The 23,098-nt window shown below is 35.1% G+C and overlaps 1 protein-coding gene across 1 annotated transcript in view; it reads left to right on the forward strand.

Moving 5' to 3' along the window:
- The first annotated feature begins 675 nt into the window (after positions 1-675).
- LOC132111537 (disks large-associated protein 2-like) overlaps positions 676-23,098 on the forward strand; it is a 139,975-nt gene continuing 117,552 nt past the window's right edge. Inside the window, exons 1-2 of the mRNA XM_059518918.1 lie at positions 676-865; positions 8,139-8,193. Of these exons, the coding sequence (XP_059374901.1) occupies positions 848-865; positions 8,139-8,193 (73 nt within the window). The 5' untranslated portion in view covers positions 676-847. The remainder of the gene's footprint in view (positions 866-8,138; positions 8,194-23,098) is intronic.

Raw genomic sequence — 23,098 nt, forward strand, 5'->3', positions numbered from 1 at the left:
GTATGCTCCGCTCCTGGGCAGCAGGTTGCAGCACACACTGCTTTTGGGGTTGCAAGAACCAGTCCTTGCAGGACCTTGGCCTGGACTACTAATTTAGAACATGCATATATGTATCAGACATTTCTTGATGCACCAAACTAGAAATTTCGTTAAACGTTTTGTATTCCAACCATGGAAGCAAAATTAATGAAGTTTATAGTCGAGAGAACATGAGTATAGGAATGTCAACAAAAAGCACGTGCAGCGTTCAAGGTTCTCCAGTACGCGTGAATTGTAAACAAATTAAAATAGTTTTATTCAATGTTTGCTTGCCTTCCTTTCTGAGAGACAGCGGCTGAGATTTATATTGACCTCTCCCTCCTTGTGAATACAAATTTACACACCATTATTAAAGTTACAATATTCATTCATTTTTATTTAATTTAATTTATATAGCCCAAATAAACACAACAGAAGTTGACCACAGTGTTTTACAGAATATACGGAATAATAAGACATAACTCAAGTTATCAGTCTTGAAATTCTGACTATTTTAAACATTTAATATGAATCCAGGATTTTTAATATAGCACATATAAGAAAAGGAGCAAGAAATCGCACATATATGACATTAAACCGTAAAGAAAATCCCGTCGTGCTGCTTCTACGCACTGTTGTACTTCCGACCTCTTCATGATGGCGGCTGAGCGTGCAGCAGCGTCCTAAACTCCGCCATCCAGCGGCGTGGACAAGCGCTACAGCAGCTCAAATGAACCCGCGGGGAGGCGACTGCTAAATACATGCACTGCACTCTCAAAACTTCGCTGCCATCCTCACCATGTAGCTGCAAGCACAAAGAATACCTAGAATGTCAGCGTGGAAGAAGGTACGTTCAGCAAATTGTGCATGCTTGTTTCTTGAAACCTGCAGAAGAAAACTAAAGTCTTCTCTTCTCTCACGAGCCTGTGTGCGGCAGCGTGCAGAGCTCAGCATTACATCACTCACCTGCCAAAAAAGGCGTGACACATTCACCTGTCTTATTTCCAGTGGATTCTATAGCCTACAAATTCCGAACATTTGCTTATCTATATTTGACATAAATGTAACTTTTATTATTAAATTGTATTGCAATTTATAAAATTCCTAATTATCCATTCATATTATGCATGCAAGATTAAATATGTATATCTCAAACAACATTTTGTAGAATAGACTCAAACTGCACTGATACCGTTTATAGTCATCCAGTATTAGGTTCATATACGTATAGTCCAAATTCTGAGAATTGATCATTGAAACAGTTTAACTGATCGACCATTAATCTGAATATTTGCTGTGACATATTTCTGAATGTTGCAAATTGCAATTACTCAATGTTGGGAAGATATAAAATTGTAAATAACTATTCAAATAATTTTTTTTTAATTTATCAGATGATGTGGGATATTTAATTGTACATGCAGATTACCTTTGCCATCATCTAACACACAAAGTTAATCTTTAAAAACACCAAGACTTTAATAACAATGTTAAAAGTTATCTTATGCAAATCTCAAAATTAATATACATTTTGTATAACATGCATTATAATGTTGTGAAACCTAAATTCACTTGTAACATTTAAAACAATTGATTTTAGTTATAGTATTTTATTTTTACATTTATTTAGATAAAATAGAATAGTCACAACCAGGGCTAACCTATTACAATCAATCAGTTTTGTAAAGAAAAAGTCACATTTGTTGTGTGAGTTTAGATGGCATTTACACCTTAGTCCAGATGAGAAATAATTGATGCTGTTGTTGGGTCAACATTGGAAGGCTGTGGCTATGTATATTGCTGAAAAAGCTTAAGTATTCAAAGACTGCTTCCTGTCCTACAGTACAAATATGTGTGTGTGACTGTGACAGAGCAAATTTGACAAAATATGCATCCATTATCTACGCTGTTCTCTAAAATGACTCAGATAAGATATCAATTTTAAACATATTACACAAGCCAGCAGCAGATGCAGTACAAAGCTTCACAGATGCAGCTGTCTGTCAATGTAAGTGCAGGGTGCAGCATTCATTTGCAGTTTCAAACACCGGCTCTACAGAAATAACTCAAACGGGCAGAATCAGCCTTCTCTGTATCTTGCACTTATGCTGATAGGCAAAGCGTTTAACTGGGGATCTGAAGGGTTCTGTGGTCCATGCTGAGAGTTTATTAAAGCTTCTTATATAGCTGCTTTAGTACAGTGACTTGACTTCAAATCAGTTTAACACAGCTGTGGAATTTTGTTCTAGTTACTTGGAATGCAATCAGTGATTGGAAAATATATAATAGCATTTGTTCAAATAATGATGACCATTTCGCCATAATAATTTAATAACACAAAAAATTAATCATTAAATATAATCTTTGTCATATCTCAGAATGAATGTCCATTTTTAATACTGTAAATATAGTGTTGCCTAAATTCACTTAAATTATTTAAAAGAAGTTATTTTATTTTTAAGTGTTTTATTGTTTATTTATTTGCACAGAATATCATAAAAAAGTTTTTACTGGCCATTTATCAGTTTTCAACCATATCTTGAAAATATTGGTTTATCGGTATCGCCTAATAGAAATATAAATGTTTTTTTCATTAATTGAAATAAAATACAATTAAATTAAATATAAATATTACATGAAAAAAATGAAACTCAAAATACTTGGCCTTTGCAACTATTTAAAATATTAATAAGTTAATTAATAAGTACTAGTATAGAAATTATAATAAAAATAACACTGCTGCCTGGTGGGTTTTAAGTAGGTTGGAGATACTTCTCAAAATAATACGAAGGGAAAACAGGTTAATTTCAAAATTAGTATTATTATTTTTACATTTAAATCATTGGAGTCTCTTTATACTCATTGGAGTCTCTTTATACTGAAAACTAAAAAATGTGAATGTTTTTTTTTTTTTTTGGGCCACAGCCTGAAACATTCCTTGAGAAAGCACTGTAATAAGTGCTGCTGTCTCAGAGCTCCTCCTTCCCCCAGTTACTCTGGGAATTAAGAGGTACCCGAAAAAAAAGTGTGAGTTCTGGAAGTGGTGCACATACATGCACGCACATGGAACAACCCCTGAGAGTGTCTGCTTATGCAGTAGAGTGTTTTTTTTTTTCCTTGATTGTGACAGTTGGAGCTATTTAGTAATTTAGAGAGCTGTAATTAGACACTCACTGATTATATACACACTGATTAAGCACACAGTGAGTGTATACACACTGATTACACAGAGATTTCACACACATTCTATCAAATGAGCCTGTAGCTGTTCTGTGTTAAGAGGGTCAGCTAGGGCAATGATTATTGTTTAGATGGATTCTCCATTGCACAATATATTTAATATATTATGATATATTAGATTGTAGCAAGATGCATGCATATGTGTTTTGTAAATGAGAAATAGAGACAGTCTTTCAACAGTTGTTGCTTTTTTTTCCCAAATAAAATGCACACAAACCACAGTAATTGTCACACTAGACACTAAAAACAGTGCAATTTGTACACATAAAGTGGTAAAAAAAATTATTCAGTATGATTATTTTGGGGCCTTTTCAAAGCATTTTATCTGTCACTTTTCTTTAAGAAATTGATAAATTGCATAATAAACTTGGTAAATTGTGAAGCAAATACTCCATAGTCAACTAAAAAGTGAGAAGTCTTATTTGAAAGTGTTTACAGCTGATAACTTTAGATTGAGTGAACACAACTGATCTAAATGTTTCTGCAGTACTTTCACAATATGTGACCCAGCAACAATGTCTAATAATATTTGTTGGATTATTTCCTTTATTATAAACTTCTTTCAGTTACACAAATTCCAACTGAATATAAATGTCCAATTCCAAATTAAAGTAAATAATTCCAAATATACAGTTTTGCAAATAACAAGAGCTAAAACTTGTCTAAAAAAATAGCATCAGTTGTTAAGGTAGGATTGTTCAGTTATATTTTTAAGGTGGGACTTAGAAGCAAAGACATTGACCACCTGCTGCTGGAAAAAGAAGTCCCAACATTCCCCCATACAACACATCACATCACAATATAAATGCAGACATATGTAAATATTGTATTGCATACCTCATTTTTTATATTGCTGAGCTCAAAACGGAATCAATGACAAATCATTAGAAAATAACTTACATTTTTTAATCTTTTTTTTTTTATCTCATCGAGTAGAGTCATTCTTTTTTAGAGTATAGAATAGAAGATTTCCATCAGTAACTTGCACTCATGCATGTTTCTAATGACATCCGCTCAGTGTCTCAAGTAGTTAGATGAGTTTTAAAAGGATAGTTCACCCAAAAATTAAAGTTCTTTCATTAATTACTCACCCATGTTGTTCCAAACCTGTAAGACCTTTGTTCATTTTCGGAACACAAATTAAGATATTTTTGATAAAATTCGAGATCTTACTGACCCTGCATAGACAGCAGTGGAACTATCACATTCAAGGCCCAGAAACAGGACATTGTTAAAATAGTCCATGTGACATTAGTGGTTTAACCATAATTTTATGAAGCTCAGAGAATGCTTTTTGTGCACAAAAAAACTAAACAAAAATAATGACTTTATTCAACAATTCTTCTCTTTCGCATCAGTCTCCATTCATGAGAGTAATGCATGCGTGTGATGCTGCGTACACAGGAGCTGTCATTCTGATGTAGAGCATGCATGTGCTGAGCCTTGTTTACAAGCAGAGGAATGCACACACATGTGTCGTGGTACTGCATAGACTGACATGCAAGAGAAGAATTGTTGAATAAAGACATTATTTTTGTTTACTTTGCATACAAAAAGTATTCTCGTTGCCTCATACAATTATGGTTGAACTACTGATGTCACATGAACTATTTCAATAGTCTTTACTATGTTTCTAGACCTTGAATGTGGTAGCTCTGTTGCTGTCTATGCAGGGTTAGAAAGCTTTCGGATTTCATCAAAAATATCTTAATTTGTGTTCAAAAGATGAATAAAGGTCTTATTATCCCTTTAATTAGCTATTTATTTGTATTTGCTGGGTGAACTCCAGAGTGTTATCTTAGATGCCCTTGGGTTTATGAGTCTGATATATATATTTTTTGTACTCTTCACACTTTATTCTCGTCACAAGTGACAAATCAGAATATTGAACGTGACAGTGCACTTTAGTTTGGGCAGAAAAATGAGCTCTGGGTTGCCAGCTCCTCTGTGTCAGTTTCCTGCACCGGGAGCATGGAGGTTCATTAACTTTAAAGAAAACAGTCAATTTCATTCTGTGCCGTATGATACCAGCACAGCTACCCACAAAACAACCTCATTTCTTCATTACTTGGCTGTCTCTATGAGAGCTTAGGTTGCTGTGATGATAAAGTTAACAACATCTTTGGTCCTGCTGAGATATATTTAAAAGCATCCCCAATCCAAACAAACATTTTCAGATGTGATATAAGAATACAATAGCAAATCTCACAGTTTTTATCTGAGGTGTTGAAATTAGGTTTATTTAAGGAAGTGATGCATCGGACTGGTGAGAATTTTCAATGTGCAATATTTTTGATCGTTTTGTTCTCCACTTGCACATTTCCCCTCATAAGCCATATTCACTTAGACCAGTTGGTCAATATCAGCTGGGCTCCTGTGTGTCCATGTGCACAGAGACTGGTCAGAAGTTTCTCTCTGGCTGCTTTGAGTTTGATTTGACTTTTAAGCTTTAGTTCAGGATGCAGTGTGTGATGTATTTTCTGTGCTGGGGGACCTTGGAATTGCTCTTGCATGAAATTTCTCTCTCTCTCCTCTTGATTTCAGTTTCAATTCAGTTTCTATCTCTCACTCTCTGATGGTTCACCTGAATTGGAAGTGCAGGTTCCACTGCTTGATTAGTATTCTGAGAATGTAGTATTGAGGATGCAGAGTTTGGACAGGGAGCTTGAGCTCTAGAGTCTTGAGCAAATGCTGAACTCTTCTGAGTGGACCTGAGATTCTGTTTCACTGTTTTAAAGGGTGACATGGTTTTATTGCACTATAATTAGCCTACACTGATGGCATAATTATTATTTTTTTAGTCTTAGTGCTTGTCTGTAATATTTTATAAAACTAGCTTAGTTGCAAATTAGTTAAATAATATTACATTAGTTCAGTTTTATATAATGAAAAGAGCTAGGATACCTTGTGATATTTATCTGCACTGATCCTAACTTTGTAATGGCTTTCAATTTAAAAACACATTGGGCTTTTTTACCTTTAACATCAGCACCATTTTCCCCTGTGACTTTATTATAATTTTTTTTTGCATTTAACTGTACTTAATGAACATGTTATTGAAGCTAAAGCTGTACCTTGATTTCTGTACAGTTTGTCATTCTTACGAACTTGTTTATTTTGTTTTTGTTTTTTGCATTCCACTACACTGCTTGTGCCTAGTTTTTGTGTGCAAACATGCACTAGATGGATCTTTAGACTGTTTTGTTTGCATCTCATGTCTTTTGCAGCATCTCATACATAACCCAGTGTCCGAAAGTGATCCCAACAATATTGTCTGCGTTATTATTGTAGCTGTGATATAGACTTCCCTACTCTTACAGAATTAGAATGACTAAACTTTATAAAACTTTATTTTTAGAATTATCATTCTTTATGTGAACTGGCCTTGAAGATAATCAGCTGCAGAGAATCTGAGTGAACATTAGTTTCCTAAATACAGTGTGAAGGCATGAAGAAATTCTAAAAGATGCATGAAGAAATTCCCTCCAGACATCTCCTGCAGCCCAATGCTAATATGAACTGTTTAGATTGAATTGTTTCAGATACCTCATTTAGCTTATTTCATAAATGTTAAACAGTTTTTTTATAATCTTGCTCCAATGAGCTAAATACAATTCATGGAAGATGGAAGACTTTTATTTTGAGACATTTCATCCTTTTCCTTTCATTCACATTGTACACACTTAATTTCACTCTCTTTCTATCACACTCTCTCTCACACTAAACCCAATAGTCCTCTGTCTACTTTATTTTATTTCTGCCAACACAACTAATTTTTCAGCTGATTGGTTAATAACTTGTTCTTTTGTGCACTGTGTAGAGCCTCTGCACACCTGAATCATCCAGTGTGAATTTTCATAAGCTCAGCATGACCAAAGACTATTCTATTCTATTCTATTCTATTCTATTCTATTCTATTCTATTCTATTCTATTCGAATAGTTCAAAATTATAATCAGTTCATCAGTAATGTTTTCCACTTTATGCTATAAGTTGTATTGTGAAAATGCTGCATTGATACCTTCTCTCCTGACACACACAGTGAAAAGTCTAGTACAGATACCACCTGGCCGCTAGATGGCAGCGTCATTCTAATATGCTTTTGAAGGGTAAATTGGTTTTGCTCGACTGCAGATGTGAAATGCAGTTATATGGAGATTGATTTATGGTTAATATGTTCAGTTCAGCATAAATGTAAAATATGAGCAATGTAAAAGGCTCAAGAGTGTGAAGGATACATGCACATAAAATCTGATTTTCAAAACTTTTCAAAGTCATATACTGTGTTTCATCTGCATATAATTATTATATAACACACTGTTATTTGCAGTTTACTTGAGTACTGTTCAATGGGGGCCTTGAAGAGATGCAAATATGTGAACTTCCAGAAACACCTGGAAGTCAGAGAGAACGCTGGATTTATGAAGATATTATGGAACAGGCATGATCGAGTTACATCTGGTTCAGCATGAATGAGAGATTCATCCCAGTACTCTACTATAATACACACGTTCCTCATCTCATGTACATGCTTATGGTGTCGGATTTGAGCCTTTTGTGTATAGAGACGCCTCTGTTTTTTCTCAGTGAACAAATTTGTTCTCTAATCTCCTGTTTTGGCTTCTTTCTCCCACTAACACCCATGTAAAGAGATTCTCAGTATAAAATTATTCACCCACGCAGCCATTCCTGCTTCGTACATACACACAGCAGGGAAACCTGGAGGCCACTTAGCGTTTTCTAAACCTGACAGCCCCTGTCTGTAATTAATGGCTGTTTAGACTGCATGTGCATTCATGCATGCTTGTTCTCATTTTCATTTTATTTCTATGTTTCTCATCCTCCTTTCCTGATGCCTCTATCTTTCCTCTTACTTGACAGGTGCTGCTGAGCATAGTGCGACCACGCTGCTGTATCCTCCCAGACAGGAACACAGGTAAAACCACATACCTTTCATTAAAATGCAACAGTACATTTAGGCCTGGAACCCAAAACCTTTATATTTTTTCAAAAGGTGTGTCAACAGAAACCGATACTGATCTTTGATCCTGTGTGTGTTAGACCGGCCTGAATGCATTGATTTACTGACAGGGGCGGACTGACCATCGGGAGCACCGGGACATTTCCCGGTGGTCTGACTACCATTCTGGCCTGCTGGCTGCCACTGTGCAGTCGATCAGGCTGACGTGCAATAGGCTGGTATGCAACTGAAAATGACACCACCACATGACCAAACATCAGCTGCTTAATTGGCTATATCCAGAGGCAGGCTTTATCTGAGAAAATTGCGCAAAAAATGGAGCGTAAACGCAATGGAGGAGCAGAGACAGAACGTATAAAAAGTAGAAAAGCCCTGGCCACAGACGCAGCAAGTTGCTGCAAAATCCCAGCCATGTTCGTCAGTAAGGGAGCAGGTCGGTGAGAAATGCATTTATATTTACTAGGCATGGGAAGGTTCACTAAAAAAAAATGATCCGCTCGGTTCAGCACACACGGTTCGGCACGCGCTGAGACCGCTGTTCAACTTAAATCTGACAAAGCATCTGTAATATGGTTTAAATAAATAACACATAAAACAAACAGGGTTCAAATAATATATGTTTCTTTTGATGCATGCGCATTCTGGATTCCCAGACATTACAACAACAGCGATGGAAAAAAACCCTACAAATAATTCACTCTTGTTCAATACTAATACGAACACTGTATCAGTGCATTCTCTTAAAGTGACAGTCTTTATATTAATCGAACAGCAACAACAAAGAAATCACTCACTGCTCTTGATTAAAAAGCTTTTTTTACTTTAATAAAGATAATCTTTAATTTATAGTCCAAAATGCAATGCTGTTTTATATTTGATTACTTTAATTTCTGTACCTAAAACTACTTTAATAAAGAATAATCTTTAATTTATAGTTCAAAATGCAATGCTGTTTTATATTTGATTACTTTAATTTCTGTACCTAAAAACTAATGCAAGACCTACCTAAAAAAACCCTGGAAGTCAGTTTATTTTGTTTGTATCTTTACTCTATTACTCTATAACACAGTGCTGCAAGTGCTCCTGCTGTTGAACAAGAGAGGGTGGACAGTTCAGCTTTTGAGTCAGAGCAGGAAACCTTCAAGTAAAGTTTAAGCTATTAGCAAAACTAAACATGCTGGCTATACTCTTAAAAATATATGCTTTTATGATATATAAGGTCATCAGTAGTAGGACTGTGGTCATTGGGACATACAATTGATGGCTGCATAATTAATATAGATTATTGAAAGTGCTTAGTTCATATTGCAGAGAAACTCTATGTGCAGAGTGAGAGAGAGGGGGATTAAGGGAAAGATAATAGAGACAGTGAATGCCTTGATACTTCTTGATACTTCATTTGATTATTTTGCCGGTCCACAGTCTAAGGATTTTGATTTATTTTTTAAGTATAACCCAATTCAAACAGCTGAAAGAGCCAAAGAGTTCAGCAGTTTGGTGGACACAAGAATTGGGTGGTGGTAACTGCAGCAGCAGAGGCGGCCCGGCTGGGGTGGAGTCAAATTCCCGGCCTGATTTACTGTCCCAGTCCACCAGTGTTTACTGAGGTACTCGCTGTTCATCTGCTCTAAAGGTTTCTGACTAGGCTAGTATTGGTCTTCTTATGTGGATCCGGCTTCGGGCTCAAAATAGAACACAAAAAAATATCTTTTGGGTTTAAAAATCAACATTTGGAGCAAAACCTGGAACATTAATTGATTCTGAGTAAATGTTTACTGTAGAGAAGGGACAGATTTGATGACTGAGTGTGTTTGGATTGTATTGTATTGTATCAAACTAGCAACCTGACAGGAGATGCATTAATGCAGCCTCAAGAGAATCCACACGGTGGATGATCACATAGCCATCTCTATTCTCACAAAGTATCTGGATAAATATGAAACATTCTTTTGCTCATTACACATTCCTGTACTGTGTGTGAAGATGACTATGACAGCAAGGGCATTTGTCAAACCAAAGCCTGATAAACAAGCGTGCATAATTTTTTAATAATATGCCATGTGTTTTTTTTCAATGAAAGAATGAGTTCACAGACTGACCCAGACCTAGTGGTGCATGTTTTAAGGAGATAATTGCAGAAGAGGATGCCAGTTGCTGTATGGATTTAAAAAAAAATTCATGAGAGTAGAATTTCGGTTTTACATTACAGAGCCTTGGAAATGCAGAAATTACTGACTCTTCTGCATCCAGTGGGCATTTGTATTAAACCGTGTTACCAAGTTTGGAAGTTGGTAGTTTGTATTCCCAGTGGGTGTTGAGTCTGAATGAATTGGTAGTATTTGCACCAGTGCTGTGACCATGGTTTCATCCTGTTTCTATGGAGACAATACAGATCATGTCAGTATAAGGTTCATTTTCAATGCCTACCATCATTTTATATCCATCTGAAAGCCATTTCACCTTAACACGTCCCATTCGCAGGCATTGGCTGAATTTCAGGTTTGCCCTTGCGTCAGAGCTGAGCTGAAACTCTAGATACTGGAGGTGTCCACCACAGAACTTCCTGTTATGCAAATTGGTTTCACAGATGTTCCTCTCCCTCAGCTTTGTATAAACCTGTTGTAAGGCAGAAAGCAGCATCTTTGTGTACAAAGACACTGGCTGCTCTCCGTTACTGCAATATGAAAGGAGAGACAGATGTGTGGCTATATGTAGCAGCTTTTGATGATGAGCAAGAAAATACACTTGCTTCTGGCAACGTGTTAACAATTCAGAAAAAAACATGAACTCAAGACTCAGTGAGTAAGATTCAGTAATAAATGTGCTGTAAAGCCTTTGAGAGTGAAGAAAAAGTGAAGCATGAAAAGCTTTTTTCCTCTGAGCGTGACAGCTAACAACAGCCACCCACACGGCTCTTCTGGTTCAGCTACAGCAGCGGATGGCTGTTATAGTCAGCTACAGTATCATGTCATGAGGAGTGACACGTAAACACTTTTCATCAGTGGTGTATGATGAACTTCTGAACTGAAGAGCCAAAGCTCCCTTTTTTCCAGTGTAAATTCATATTTCAGTTTCATTGATATTTACACAGTTTTTGTGTTAAAACCTTCATTTACTTAATTTCAACAAATACTGAGTACCATAATATTTTTGTGTTTAAATTTACATAGTTTTTTTTTTATCAATTCACGTTGATGTCTCAACTAGTTTATACATTTTATAAATTTATTTTTCAAAATCTATAATACATTAAATACATTTAGCTTTTATCTTAAGTAGTATCAGTATAACTTTTATTATTTTTTACAAGTATTATTTAGCATGTAGTATTTAATAAAATGTATTTTTACATACCATTTCCGAGCATTGCTTTTATTTATTATCACTATCTGTCCATCCATAATTATTGATAGTCATTTTCCTTTTGGATCATTGCTCTTAAAATCCTCAGTAAAAACTAGAGTAAAATTGTACACTGTTATTTTGCTATAATGGAGAATTGGATATGCTATTAAAGTTTTGTCAATATTAAAATGTATTTTTATGTTTTATTTCAGTATTTAGTTTTTCAGTATTTTAGTCTTAGTTATGTTTAATAACCTTTTATAATAAACCTAACCTTTAAAGTATGAAAAATGCCACACAATGAGCTGAAAAAAAGAGAAAGAACGAAAAACACTTTAAAAAGTGATTTATACATTACTCTGTCTCATAATTTATTATATTTCTTTTGTTTTATTCATTTATTTATTTATTTTTTGTTTCCAAATTTTCCTTGGAGAAAAACCCACTTGCTTTACTCATGATTTTAAGAGACTTATTTGTGGTTGTTTGACCCCGTAGTCTCATTTGTTCTTGAAATACGCTGTACGCCTGAGGCTCCTTTTGTCCTCAGACTAGTAAATGATTCAAGGTGCGTATGTGTGTGTGTGTGTGTGTGTGTGTGTGTGTGAGCGCGCCATACTCTGCTCTTAATAACCATGTTAATATTTTAGCATTGTGTTTCCATATTTTACTTTCCACTGGTTTGACTTTAGGTGGTTTGAAGGAAGCCAAGCAAAATTTATTTTGTACATTTAGCGACAGAAAGTCTTTCAAAAACAATTTTACATTTGTTCTTGTAAATGACTTTCTTATAAATGCTAATATTTTGATAGGCTGCAGGACGCAAACTTTTTTGGAATTGCTGATGTTCCACAAAACTTTTCATGACATGTGGCCCTGCTTTGCATTCTTAGAATAGCGTTCATATCGATTTTTCAGTCCCTGTATGAATTGTGCTCTCTCTCTCTCTTTCATTTTCTGTCTGATATACAGATTGCAGTTGACAGAGAAAACCCTCTTCTTGCTTCCTCTCCCCTCTATGTCGTGGCTATTCAGATTTTTGGAGATCAGTGTGCAGTGTTAGTGTTTCATCAGTATGTAGTGGGAGTCCTAGGCTAATGAAAAGTGTGTCCTGTATATAATGACCAAGGTCATTTTTCCCCCCAGAAAAGGCGCTCTTGAAATGCCTCCAAAGTAGGGCTTAATGAGACAAATGAATATGTTTATGATGATTTTGCATGCTTTAAAAATGAAGCAACATTGTGAATACTGTGGTATATTCAGAGCACCATTAGACACATTTCAATAATTTTTTAACCTTTTGTAAAAATATGGGAGAAAAAAAAAAAATATATTTAAAAAAAAAATCTGCTTATTCAGAGTAAAATACTGAATGTTTGAGTATATATAATTTCAGATACCTGCTTTTTCATCAACAGTGTTTGGGTTAGTTTTTGCATATCATAGTAACATATCTTTAGTTAATTCTTGTGTTTCAGCCATTTACAATTCAAATGGTTTAAAACAATAACAAAATTATTGTTTCTTTAGATTGTACATTTACAGCTAAAGACTTACAAATCATCATATTTAGGTTCAAATATTCACAACATCTTAATCGAAAAGCATAAAATGCAATTCTACATCTAACGTTAATGTGTTTGTATACTGTTTGTGTCTTAGCTGTCTAAATTTGAGCAGCACTTAATTTACTGATTTACAGTAGTTAAATCTGTCAATTTCAAATTAAAAAAATATGTGATCAGTTTTTTGTCAATTGTTAGTAGAACTATGGCATAAAGATGGCCTCAGAAATTAACACAGTGTAGTGTTCCGTGTATGAAATGCTCAGCCAACTTACAGAAGCCAGTCGGAGTACTTTTTGAGAAAGAGTAAATACAATGAGACGTGAAGGGTAAGAAGAAGTGCATTGCCTGAGGAGTGGTTGATTCATCTGATTTGAAGGGTGGATGAGAACATTATATTGAGGTGAAGAGGTGAAGACAGAATCGTGTGCATGAAGTGACACTCACTGTGTCACAGTGCTTGGGAAATGAAAGCCAATGACACTGGGTGTATGTGGCTGATTGTGCATTTAACCTGCACCCTGATCTTCCTTTTTTATTTCATCACACTTTTTCTCTTTGTGATTGCCTAGTATATAACTTGTTTGGCTCGATTCTTGTCTTCTGTCTTCAGAATAGTTTTTGCAAAAATGAATTTTCATCATTTACTGATCCTCATGTCATTCCTTCTGAACTTAAATTACTTTTTTTTTATCCTGTGAGCACAAAAAAATATATTTAGAAAGTTATCTAAATTGCTTTTTCTATTTTGAAACTTTGTCAGCATCTTTCCCTGATTATTTTCATTGCAACTTTCCCCATTCATTTCTTTTTTGATTAGAAAACATATTTGTTGAGAGTAACTACTGCTTTAAAATGTGAAGTTTTCTGTCTATTACTCATCTTCTTCTCTAGTGATGTTAATCGAATCTATGCATAATACACATATGCCGAGAGGGGATGTGGGTGACACTACTCACCTACACAAAGAGGATAGGGTGGTTCAGAAACATGAGGTGGGAGGAGGATGAAATCACTGTGATACACAGGAAATTAGAGCCTGAAATGGTTCTTGAGTCAGTGCTCTGACCTGATCTGACCTTGAACAGCATGATGAGAGAGCTCAGGACCCCATCACACAGCTCATCACACTGCTGATCTGACCCCCGAGAGCTGCTCACAGATGGGTATGGAAGTTAAATAATGACTTATGTCTTTGAAACAAAAAAAGCATGCTGAATAGCACTAACTGAAAAATAATGCATTGCATTAACAGTACTTGCATTTTAATGCCTTGAATTTCCAGGGCTTGCATTGTTAGGTCCTGAAATTTTATATAGTTGTTCATTTAAGCTGTGAATATTTCAATTCAAAATATTTCACACACCTTTTCATAATTAAAAAATCAATAATTCATATTGACGTTCCAGAATTCACTTCCAAAATATTAAATCGATTAAAAAATACGATGTATAATATTCGACAGGCAAATTTCGGTCCATTTTATTTCACTTTCCAAATTCGCTTCCACAAATTCAGTGGTTAAAATTCGGCAGATAATTCACCCTTTCACATCCGGGAGCTGCAGGAATAGCAGTAGAGCACAGAGGCATGATCTCCATCTGCTGTCAGTCGCTCACCAGCAGGTGGTGCAAGCGGCTTCTGATGAAGAACAAAGCAACAGGTGGATTAAGTAATACACTTACAAAAACTGAACTGCAGAAATTAAGCAAGCGCTAAGCAGAAGTTTTGATTATCAGGGCATGTGGAAAAGCTGATTGTGTGTATGTTTATTTCAACATCTTTGCTGTTACCAAGTAAGCAGCATTCAAAGGAGATTATAATGGTGTTTTACCCAACGCTGAATTACAGAACTAACATTACATCTAAGGAAGACACATATTACTTTCGGTTGTTTAGTTTCCGTAACTTTGTGTCATGGCTTGTGCGTCGCTGTGCTGTAATACTGGGGATCCCCTCACGTCACACTCCAGGATTCCCCAATGATGAGTAATGCTTCTCAGTCAAATAATACTGTGATATAAAACCTCAGATCTCAGAATACATTTTATTGATGATTATGCAAACTATATACAGGCAAGCAAATGGGGTCAAAATATATCCAATGCGAATGAAATGAATCCAATTTATTTCCATTACCACTGATCTATAAAGTCGACAGTCCCACAAAGATATCAATACCATGATTAGTTTTAACAATATGCAACCAATTTATATTAACATAAAAAATGAGTTAAAAACAATCTAGGTATATTAATTCTGAAAATTTAAACGGAAGAAATTATTGACGTGCTGCCACACCCAAGGGACCGTCTGACAATTCCACTGACTGGGTTAAAAGGTCCAATGTGTTTTAATTACAATTTTAAATAACACACTGTCAAATTCTTAATCTTGTATTTCTCATAGTGATTTTCTACAGGTGAGATTTTGCCAATACCTCCCTTCATATATTTACAGTATACAATTATTTACATATTAAAGATCCCTGGAAAGGGTTTTCATGTTCCAACAGTTGTAGCACATTGCTAGATACAAGACTGACTTACTACAGGTTAGATTTAGCCAATATCTCCCTTACATTACGTACAGTACAAACATTTCTTAAAAAAAAAAAAAAAAAACATTTACCCAAAGGGATTTTTTCATGTTTCACAGGTTGAACTAGTATGTTGTTAGTTACGTAGTTCATGTAAATTGCTAATATCTGCCTTATAGTGTATGTGCTATTCACAATTATTTAAAACAAAACAAAATTTGTAAGACCCCAAAAGGGATTTTTCATGTTCCAAATGTTGTATTATAAAATATTGATGTACTTTATGTACAGCAAGGGAGGTATTAGCAGAAATGTACCTATTGTATGTCAGTCTAGTCACTAGGAATGTACTACAACCTTTGGAACATAATAAAATAATAAAATAAAAATTATGTGAATTACAGTAATTTCTTATGAGTCATTATAAAGGCCTACTGTATATACAGTGAGGAAGATATTGGCAAAATTTCAACTGTAGCAAGTCAGTCTGGTCACTAGCAACATACTAGTAACATACAACCATTTGAACACGAAAACCCCCATTTAAAAAAAAAAGTTTAAGTATTGTAATTTTTTCTTAAAAAAATATTTGTGTAGTGTCCATATAAAGAGAAATAGGTTATTGGCCATATATATTTAGTTAGTTTGAGTAAATTATTAATTTATTGTAAACTGATTAATTTGAATATATTATTGTACTACGTTTCGTTTTGAGGTAAATTTGCAGACGGTCCCTAAAGGATATTAGGCAAATATCAAACATAAAACTACTGCGCTTGGTTTTCTTTTTCACAAAAAAAAAAAAAAAGCTTAAATTTGGTGAACCTTTGTGGTTTGTGAGGCTCATCTGCTTAAATGTACATAATATACAGTAATATATTGTATTAATTAGATCCCGAATTTAATAATTTAATATCTTGAGGCAATAAAAGACGTTAATGTTATATATATATATATATATATATATATATATATATATATAACACATAACACGCAGTTTTTCTTGTTCCGTAACTTGCATTCATATCCTCATCTGTCTGTATATAGTTTGCATCATCAGTAAGATATGAGTTTTGTCTTTTAATCGCTGTCACTGTTCGTGCGCTGAGCCACATAATGTGTTTTCTTTTCTTTAACAGATTTCTGAGGGAAACCGCGTGAAACCTTGAGCGTTCGTTCATATTTTACATCTGCTTAACTGTCTATATAGTTTGCATAATCCTCAATAAAATGTATTCTGAGATCTGAGGTCTTATATCACAGTATTAATTGATTGAGAAGCGTTACTCATCATTGGGGAATCCTGCCGTGTGACGTGAGGGGATCCCCAGTATTACAGCACAGCTACGCACAAGCCATGACACAAAGTTACGGAAACTAAACAACCGAAAGTAATATATGTCTTCCTTAGATGTAATGTTAGTTCTGTACTTCACACCATTATAATCTTTTTTGAATGCTGCTTACTTAGTAACAGCAAAGATTTTGAAATAAACATACACACAATCAGCTTTTCCACATGCCCTGATAATCAAAACTTCTGCTTAGCGCTTGCTTAATTTCTGCAGTTCAGTTTTTGTAAGTGTATTACTTAATCCACCTGTTGCTTTGGTCTTCATCAGAAGCCGCTTGCACCACCTGCTGGTGAGCGACTGACAGCAGATGGAGATCATGCCTCTGTGCTCTACTGCTATTCCTGCAGCTCCCGGATGTGAAAGGGCGAATTATCTGCCGAATTTTAACCACTGAATTTGTGGAAGCGAATTTGGAAAGTGAAATAAAATGGACCGAAATTTGCCTGTCGAATATTATACATTGTATTTTTTAACCGATTTAATATTTTGGAAGTGAATTCTGGAAGGTTAATATGAATTATTGATTTTTTTAATTATGAAAAAGTGTGTGAAATATTTTTAAGTGAAATATTCACAGCTTAAACGAACAACTATATTAAATTCCAGGACCTAAAGATGCAAGCCCTGGAAATACAAGGCATTAAAATGCAAGTACTGTTAATTAAATGCATTATTTTTTCAGATAGTGCTATTCACAGCATCCTTTTTTGTTTCAAAGACATAAGTCATTATTTTACTTCCATAGATGGGAAGGGAAATAAATCTTACTGACACCAAACTTTTGGTTGGTAGTGGTATACTTGTTGAAATTCCTTTAATGATTCATGATAAAATTGAAATTTATCTAAGAATTTGTAGTCTTCATATGAATAGAGGTTATAGAGAAATTGAAAATAACTCCCAATCTGAATGTAACTGCAGAAAAAAAATAACATATTGTTGAGCCTTGCACAGTGCAGAGTTTTGTAATAAAAAAAATCTGTATCATGTATAATCATCCTGCTCTTTCTCTACTTTGACCATTATAAAGACAATACAAATATTGCTGTAAAACTTTTTGAAAGTGTATCCTCCCATCTCTTCTTCCTCTCTCCTCCTTCCCTTCAGCCTGTAGAGCAGACAGTCGTGGAGACCGATGGCTGTTATTACAAACTGCAAGGCCCGGAGAGCGCTGGATTCCACCTCAGTCACTGCCGGTCACAGACCCCAAACTCATTAGAAAATACAATGGTGTGATTTTGCTCACACCTGCTTCAGCTGCGGCCAAAATTTCAAGCAGATGAACACATGTTTGTGGAGGATTTCACACAGAGACACACTCACCTATGCACAAAAACAAACACAGGTGTGCACATACAGTATAATTGCTTCTGTTCATACTATACAAATAACCTCTATTTGAATATGATTTGGCTTCTTTGTTTTAGAATTAAGATATTTTAATATTCTTAAAGAAACTAGTGCTGTTAGTCTGCTGGTAAAAAAGTGCATATTAATAACAATTCTTTTAATCAAAGAATCCTGAAAAAATCTTAACAGTTTCGCAAAAAATATTAAGCAGCACAATTATTTTCAACATTGCTAATAATGAGAAATGTTACTAAAGCATAACATTAATTAGCATATTAGAAATTTATGATTAGAGTAACAGGAGCTGAAAATATAGCATTGCCATCACATTATCTTTTAAAATAGATTAAAATAGAAGATTGTAATAATACTTCACAATATTACTGTTTATACTGTACTTTTGATCAGATAAATGCAGCCTTGGTGAGAGACTTAAAAATCCTACAGACGGCTAATCTTACATTTGATGATGTGATGTTTCAATACCGGTCAAAGGTTTGGGGTCAGTAGGATTTTTAAATGTTATTTAAAATCTATCCCCAAAGGAAAAAAATAAAAAACCAAAAACTAGAGAACCAACTTCAGTGGTGGATGACAATAGATTAAAGAGAAAAGTAGTTTCATAGGGGAAGCAAGTGACCATGTTTTGATTTAAGACTACAAATGCATTTATTTATTTATTTGTTTGTTTATTTTTTGTGGGTTTGTAGTACAATAATGTGCTCTAATGAATTGCTTACAGTGAGAAGGTAAACAAAGTCAGAGTTGCACAATTAATTATGATTATGTCTGCATCTAATTGGCCAGATGTTGCACCTTTTGCCCAATATAAACTGCAAGTGGTTGATGTGACAAAATAATAATAACATACCATAATAATTAACAAGGCATAGATGGTGTGTAAATAAGAGTCTAGATGACTTCATTTATTTTAGTGTGGAGTCCAGAACTCTGTCAGTCAGTGAGTTCATGCTGAACTGAGACTCAAACCGCATGGACTTTCAGGCTCCAGTGATTATAGATGAGATGGGAGTGTTGCTCACCTAATTTATTCAAAAGTTGAATTACTGTTTTGTTTTTCGTGCTGCCAAAAGGAACAATGTGAGGCTGACTATTAGATTGCCGTCTTAATTTAGTTAATGATAAATGAAACCGTAATAAAAAAAAAAAATAGTTCTCAGCAAAAGGATACTTCACCCAAAACTTTGTTGTTCCAGACCTGAAGGAGTTTCTTTCTTCTGCCGAGCACAACAAAATAAATTGTGAAGAATATTGGTAACCAAACAGTCAACAGTAGCAGTTACTCTTGTTTGTATATGTGTATCTTGTTTGTAGGGAGTATCATAAACTCGATATCCACAAATGAGCTCCTCAGAGGAATGAACGGAGCAGTATTGCTCATATACTGCAGGATACTGACAGCTGCTGTCTCCTGTGAGGGCCACTAATACCATTAGATGGTGCTATAGGCTCGTATTGTCTATTTAATGTATAATTAGGTGAAAAGCACACACACCACATCCTCAAGAGCTATCTGTAACAGTCCATCACAGCTATATAATTAAATCATTTTAAAGGTTTTCTTTTTTAGTCTGGTTCTCATGGACTGAAAGCTTTCACATTAAAACAAAAGTGTATGTAGAAGATATTTTTTCCAAAATTCATTTGGATTTTTTAACAATAACTTCTTAACCTCATATTTTACTGGATAATCAAACCTTGTTCTCTAGATAATAACCAGCTTATAACATCTCTACCCATTTGTGTTGTTCACCAGGGGAGAATTTGTGTACCTGTTGCCATAGAAAACAAGCTTGATTCTTCAGATGCACAGCAAAATACGTTATACAGTAGGCCACCATTGATTTAAAACATTGAGGTTAGTGATGGTGATGACAGTGGCTCCTTATATGTAAACATTTAATAAAATATTATTTTAGTTACTATTTGATGCTGTCATTGTGATCCTGATTGTATTCATATTTTTCTTATTTATATTTAGATGTAGATTTATATTAGTTGTCTAGTTGGCGCCGGTACAGGATGGCTGCCTCCGTGACGTGCTCTGCATATGTTTTTGTCTTTTTGTTAGTTTGTCCTGTCTTTAGTTATATTCCTGCAATCAGTTTCACCAGGGATGAGCTGCTGAGCATTCGGCAGAACGCACCACAAGATGTTTTCCCGAATTTCAATTATTCAGACGTTTTACTGAATATTGTTATCGGAGGAGCAGCGGCGCTGATCAAACGCTTCAGGACGCGCAGGCGGGGAAAGCGAGCTGGCGCGCTCGTCAGACTCAGGAAGCGCGGATTTCGAACGCCGTTGCCTAGCATCCATCTGGCAAATCTACGCTCTCTACCCAACAAAACGGACGAACTCCTTCTGCTTTCTCGGACAAATAAGGATTTCACACACTCTGTTGCTCTGTGTTTCACGGAAACCTGGCTGAATGACGCCATACCCGACAGCGCGCTCCATCTGCCGGGCTTTCAGCTGTTTAGTATGGAGATAAATCAGTAGCTAAACTCGAGAGGTTGAAGATCTGATTGTGAGAACTTGTCATATTAATATTTGTATTTGTAAGTTAAAATTTACACTCATGGCTCTGATGTGAAGAGTTGAATCTTTCAATTTGCACACACAGACAATGATCAAAACACCCGAGTTTTGAATTGGAAGTTGTAGATTAATAGTCACAAATGTGTAGAATGACATTCACACAAAGAAAATGACATACACACGTGTTTACGACATATTTACTTTTGCACTTTACTTCAGTTTCGCTGCACAACGTCAAGTCGGCACTTACAACCTCTCAGATCTGGAAGTACAAGTTCAAATCCTAGCGCTCTGACTTTTGCTACTCTTTTTGCGGTATTTTGTTGGAAAACTCACTTGTGCACTTGTATATGCAGATGTGAGAGAGCAGAGCTGGGGGCGGGGCTTTGGTGCGAATGAGAACATTTTATTGGTCGATGCTCGACCAATGAACAACGCCAATTATTTTCACTGAATATCCTTAGCTTTGACATGATTTTAAGACACTGCATTAATTTTGCCATTCAGGTATTATCTAGTAGACAAATAATGCAACATATTTTATATGTATATCCCACTGCATATTGCAGAGTAAACTCGCTGTACCAGAGCATGCTTTGATCTCACCGGCACGCGGTCACGTGGTTCATGGAGGTATCAATAATACTAAACTAAACGTTTTGTCAATACGCTTGAAATGTATTAATTGGGACAGACAGTAATTTCATTATATTTGCAGCGATTTCTAGTAATTTTTAAAACTTAAAGTGCATTGATTATGCATGGATAACTACGCTGACTAATGACTGCGTTACAATAGCATTTTATACTGGAAAATGGAACAGCATTATGTTCTCATACTCCTCCTTGGCAGTTAAATGTGACTAAACAATTAAGTGTAACTTTTAACCAATAAAATAACTGTACTACATGTTAACTCAGTCCTGTTTAGTTAATTTGAAGAGATCATGGTACTAAATAATATGCGCAATAATTATGATCCATGAATGACCATTTGAAATATAACATTTTGTAATATGGTTATAATTTATACTACAATAACTGTAGTATTTAGGTTTAAATTCCAGTGCAAAGAGGCACACTTTAAATTAGAGGGATTTGGTGGCCAGAAAGATAATATTCATATGCAATTCCATTGCTTAAACACTAGATGGCCTTGTTGATATTTAATAAATACATGTATTTAGCTCTACTAGTTGCTCAAAACAGTATTTCTGGTCATAAGTGCTTATTTTTTAGGTTTTGCCGTTTAATGTACATTTAGACATTATTAAACACTCGATTTTTATTTTTAAAAAATTAATAATAATAATGTTGCATTTAAAAAGATTCATTACTGACAAGAAAATTAGGGATTTAACCCAATGAAGATGTTAAATTATTTTTACAAAACATAAAAATAATAAAAACAGCATTATATTGCAACTCTGGTACAGTGATATGCAGTAGGATATACATATAAAATATGTTGCATTATTTGTCTACCAGATAATACCTGAATGGCAAAATGAATGCAGTGTCTTAAAATCCTGTCAAAGCTAAGTATATTCAGTGAAAACAATTGGCGTTGTTCATTGGTCGGGCATCGACCAATAAAATGTTCTCATTCGCACCAAAGCCCCGCCCCCAGCTCTGCGCTCTCACATCTGCATATACAAGTGCACAAGTGAGTTTTGCAACAGAATACCGCAAAAAGAGTAGCAAAAGTCAGAGCGCTAGGATTTGAACTTGTACTTCCAGATCTGAGAGGTTGTAAGTGCCGACTTGACGTTGTGCAGCGAAACTGAAGTAAAGTGCAAAAGTAAATATGTCGTAAACATGTGTGTATGTCATTTTCTTTGTGTGAATGTCATTCTACACATTTGTAACTATTAATCTACAACTTCCAATTCAAAACACGGGTGTTTTGATCATTGTCTGTGTGTGCAAATTGAAAGATTCAACACTTCACATCAGAGCTGTGAGTGTAAATTTTAACTTACAAATACAAATATTAATATGACAAGTTCTCACATTCAGATCTTCAACCTCTCGAGTTTTGCTACTGATTTACCTTTATACTTAGAGCGGATCGCGACACAGAATCAACGGGGAAATCGCGCGGCGGCGGGACATGCTTTTACATCAATGAACGGTGGTGTACAGAT

Source organism: Carassius carassius, chromosome 31 (genome assembly GCF_963082965.1).
Source record: "Carassius carassius chromosome 31, fCarCar2.1, whole genome shotgun sequence".
Classification (NCBI taxonomy): domain Eukaryota; kingdom Metazoa; phylum Chordata; class Actinopteri; order Cypriniformes; family Cyprinidae; genus Carassius; species Carassius carassius.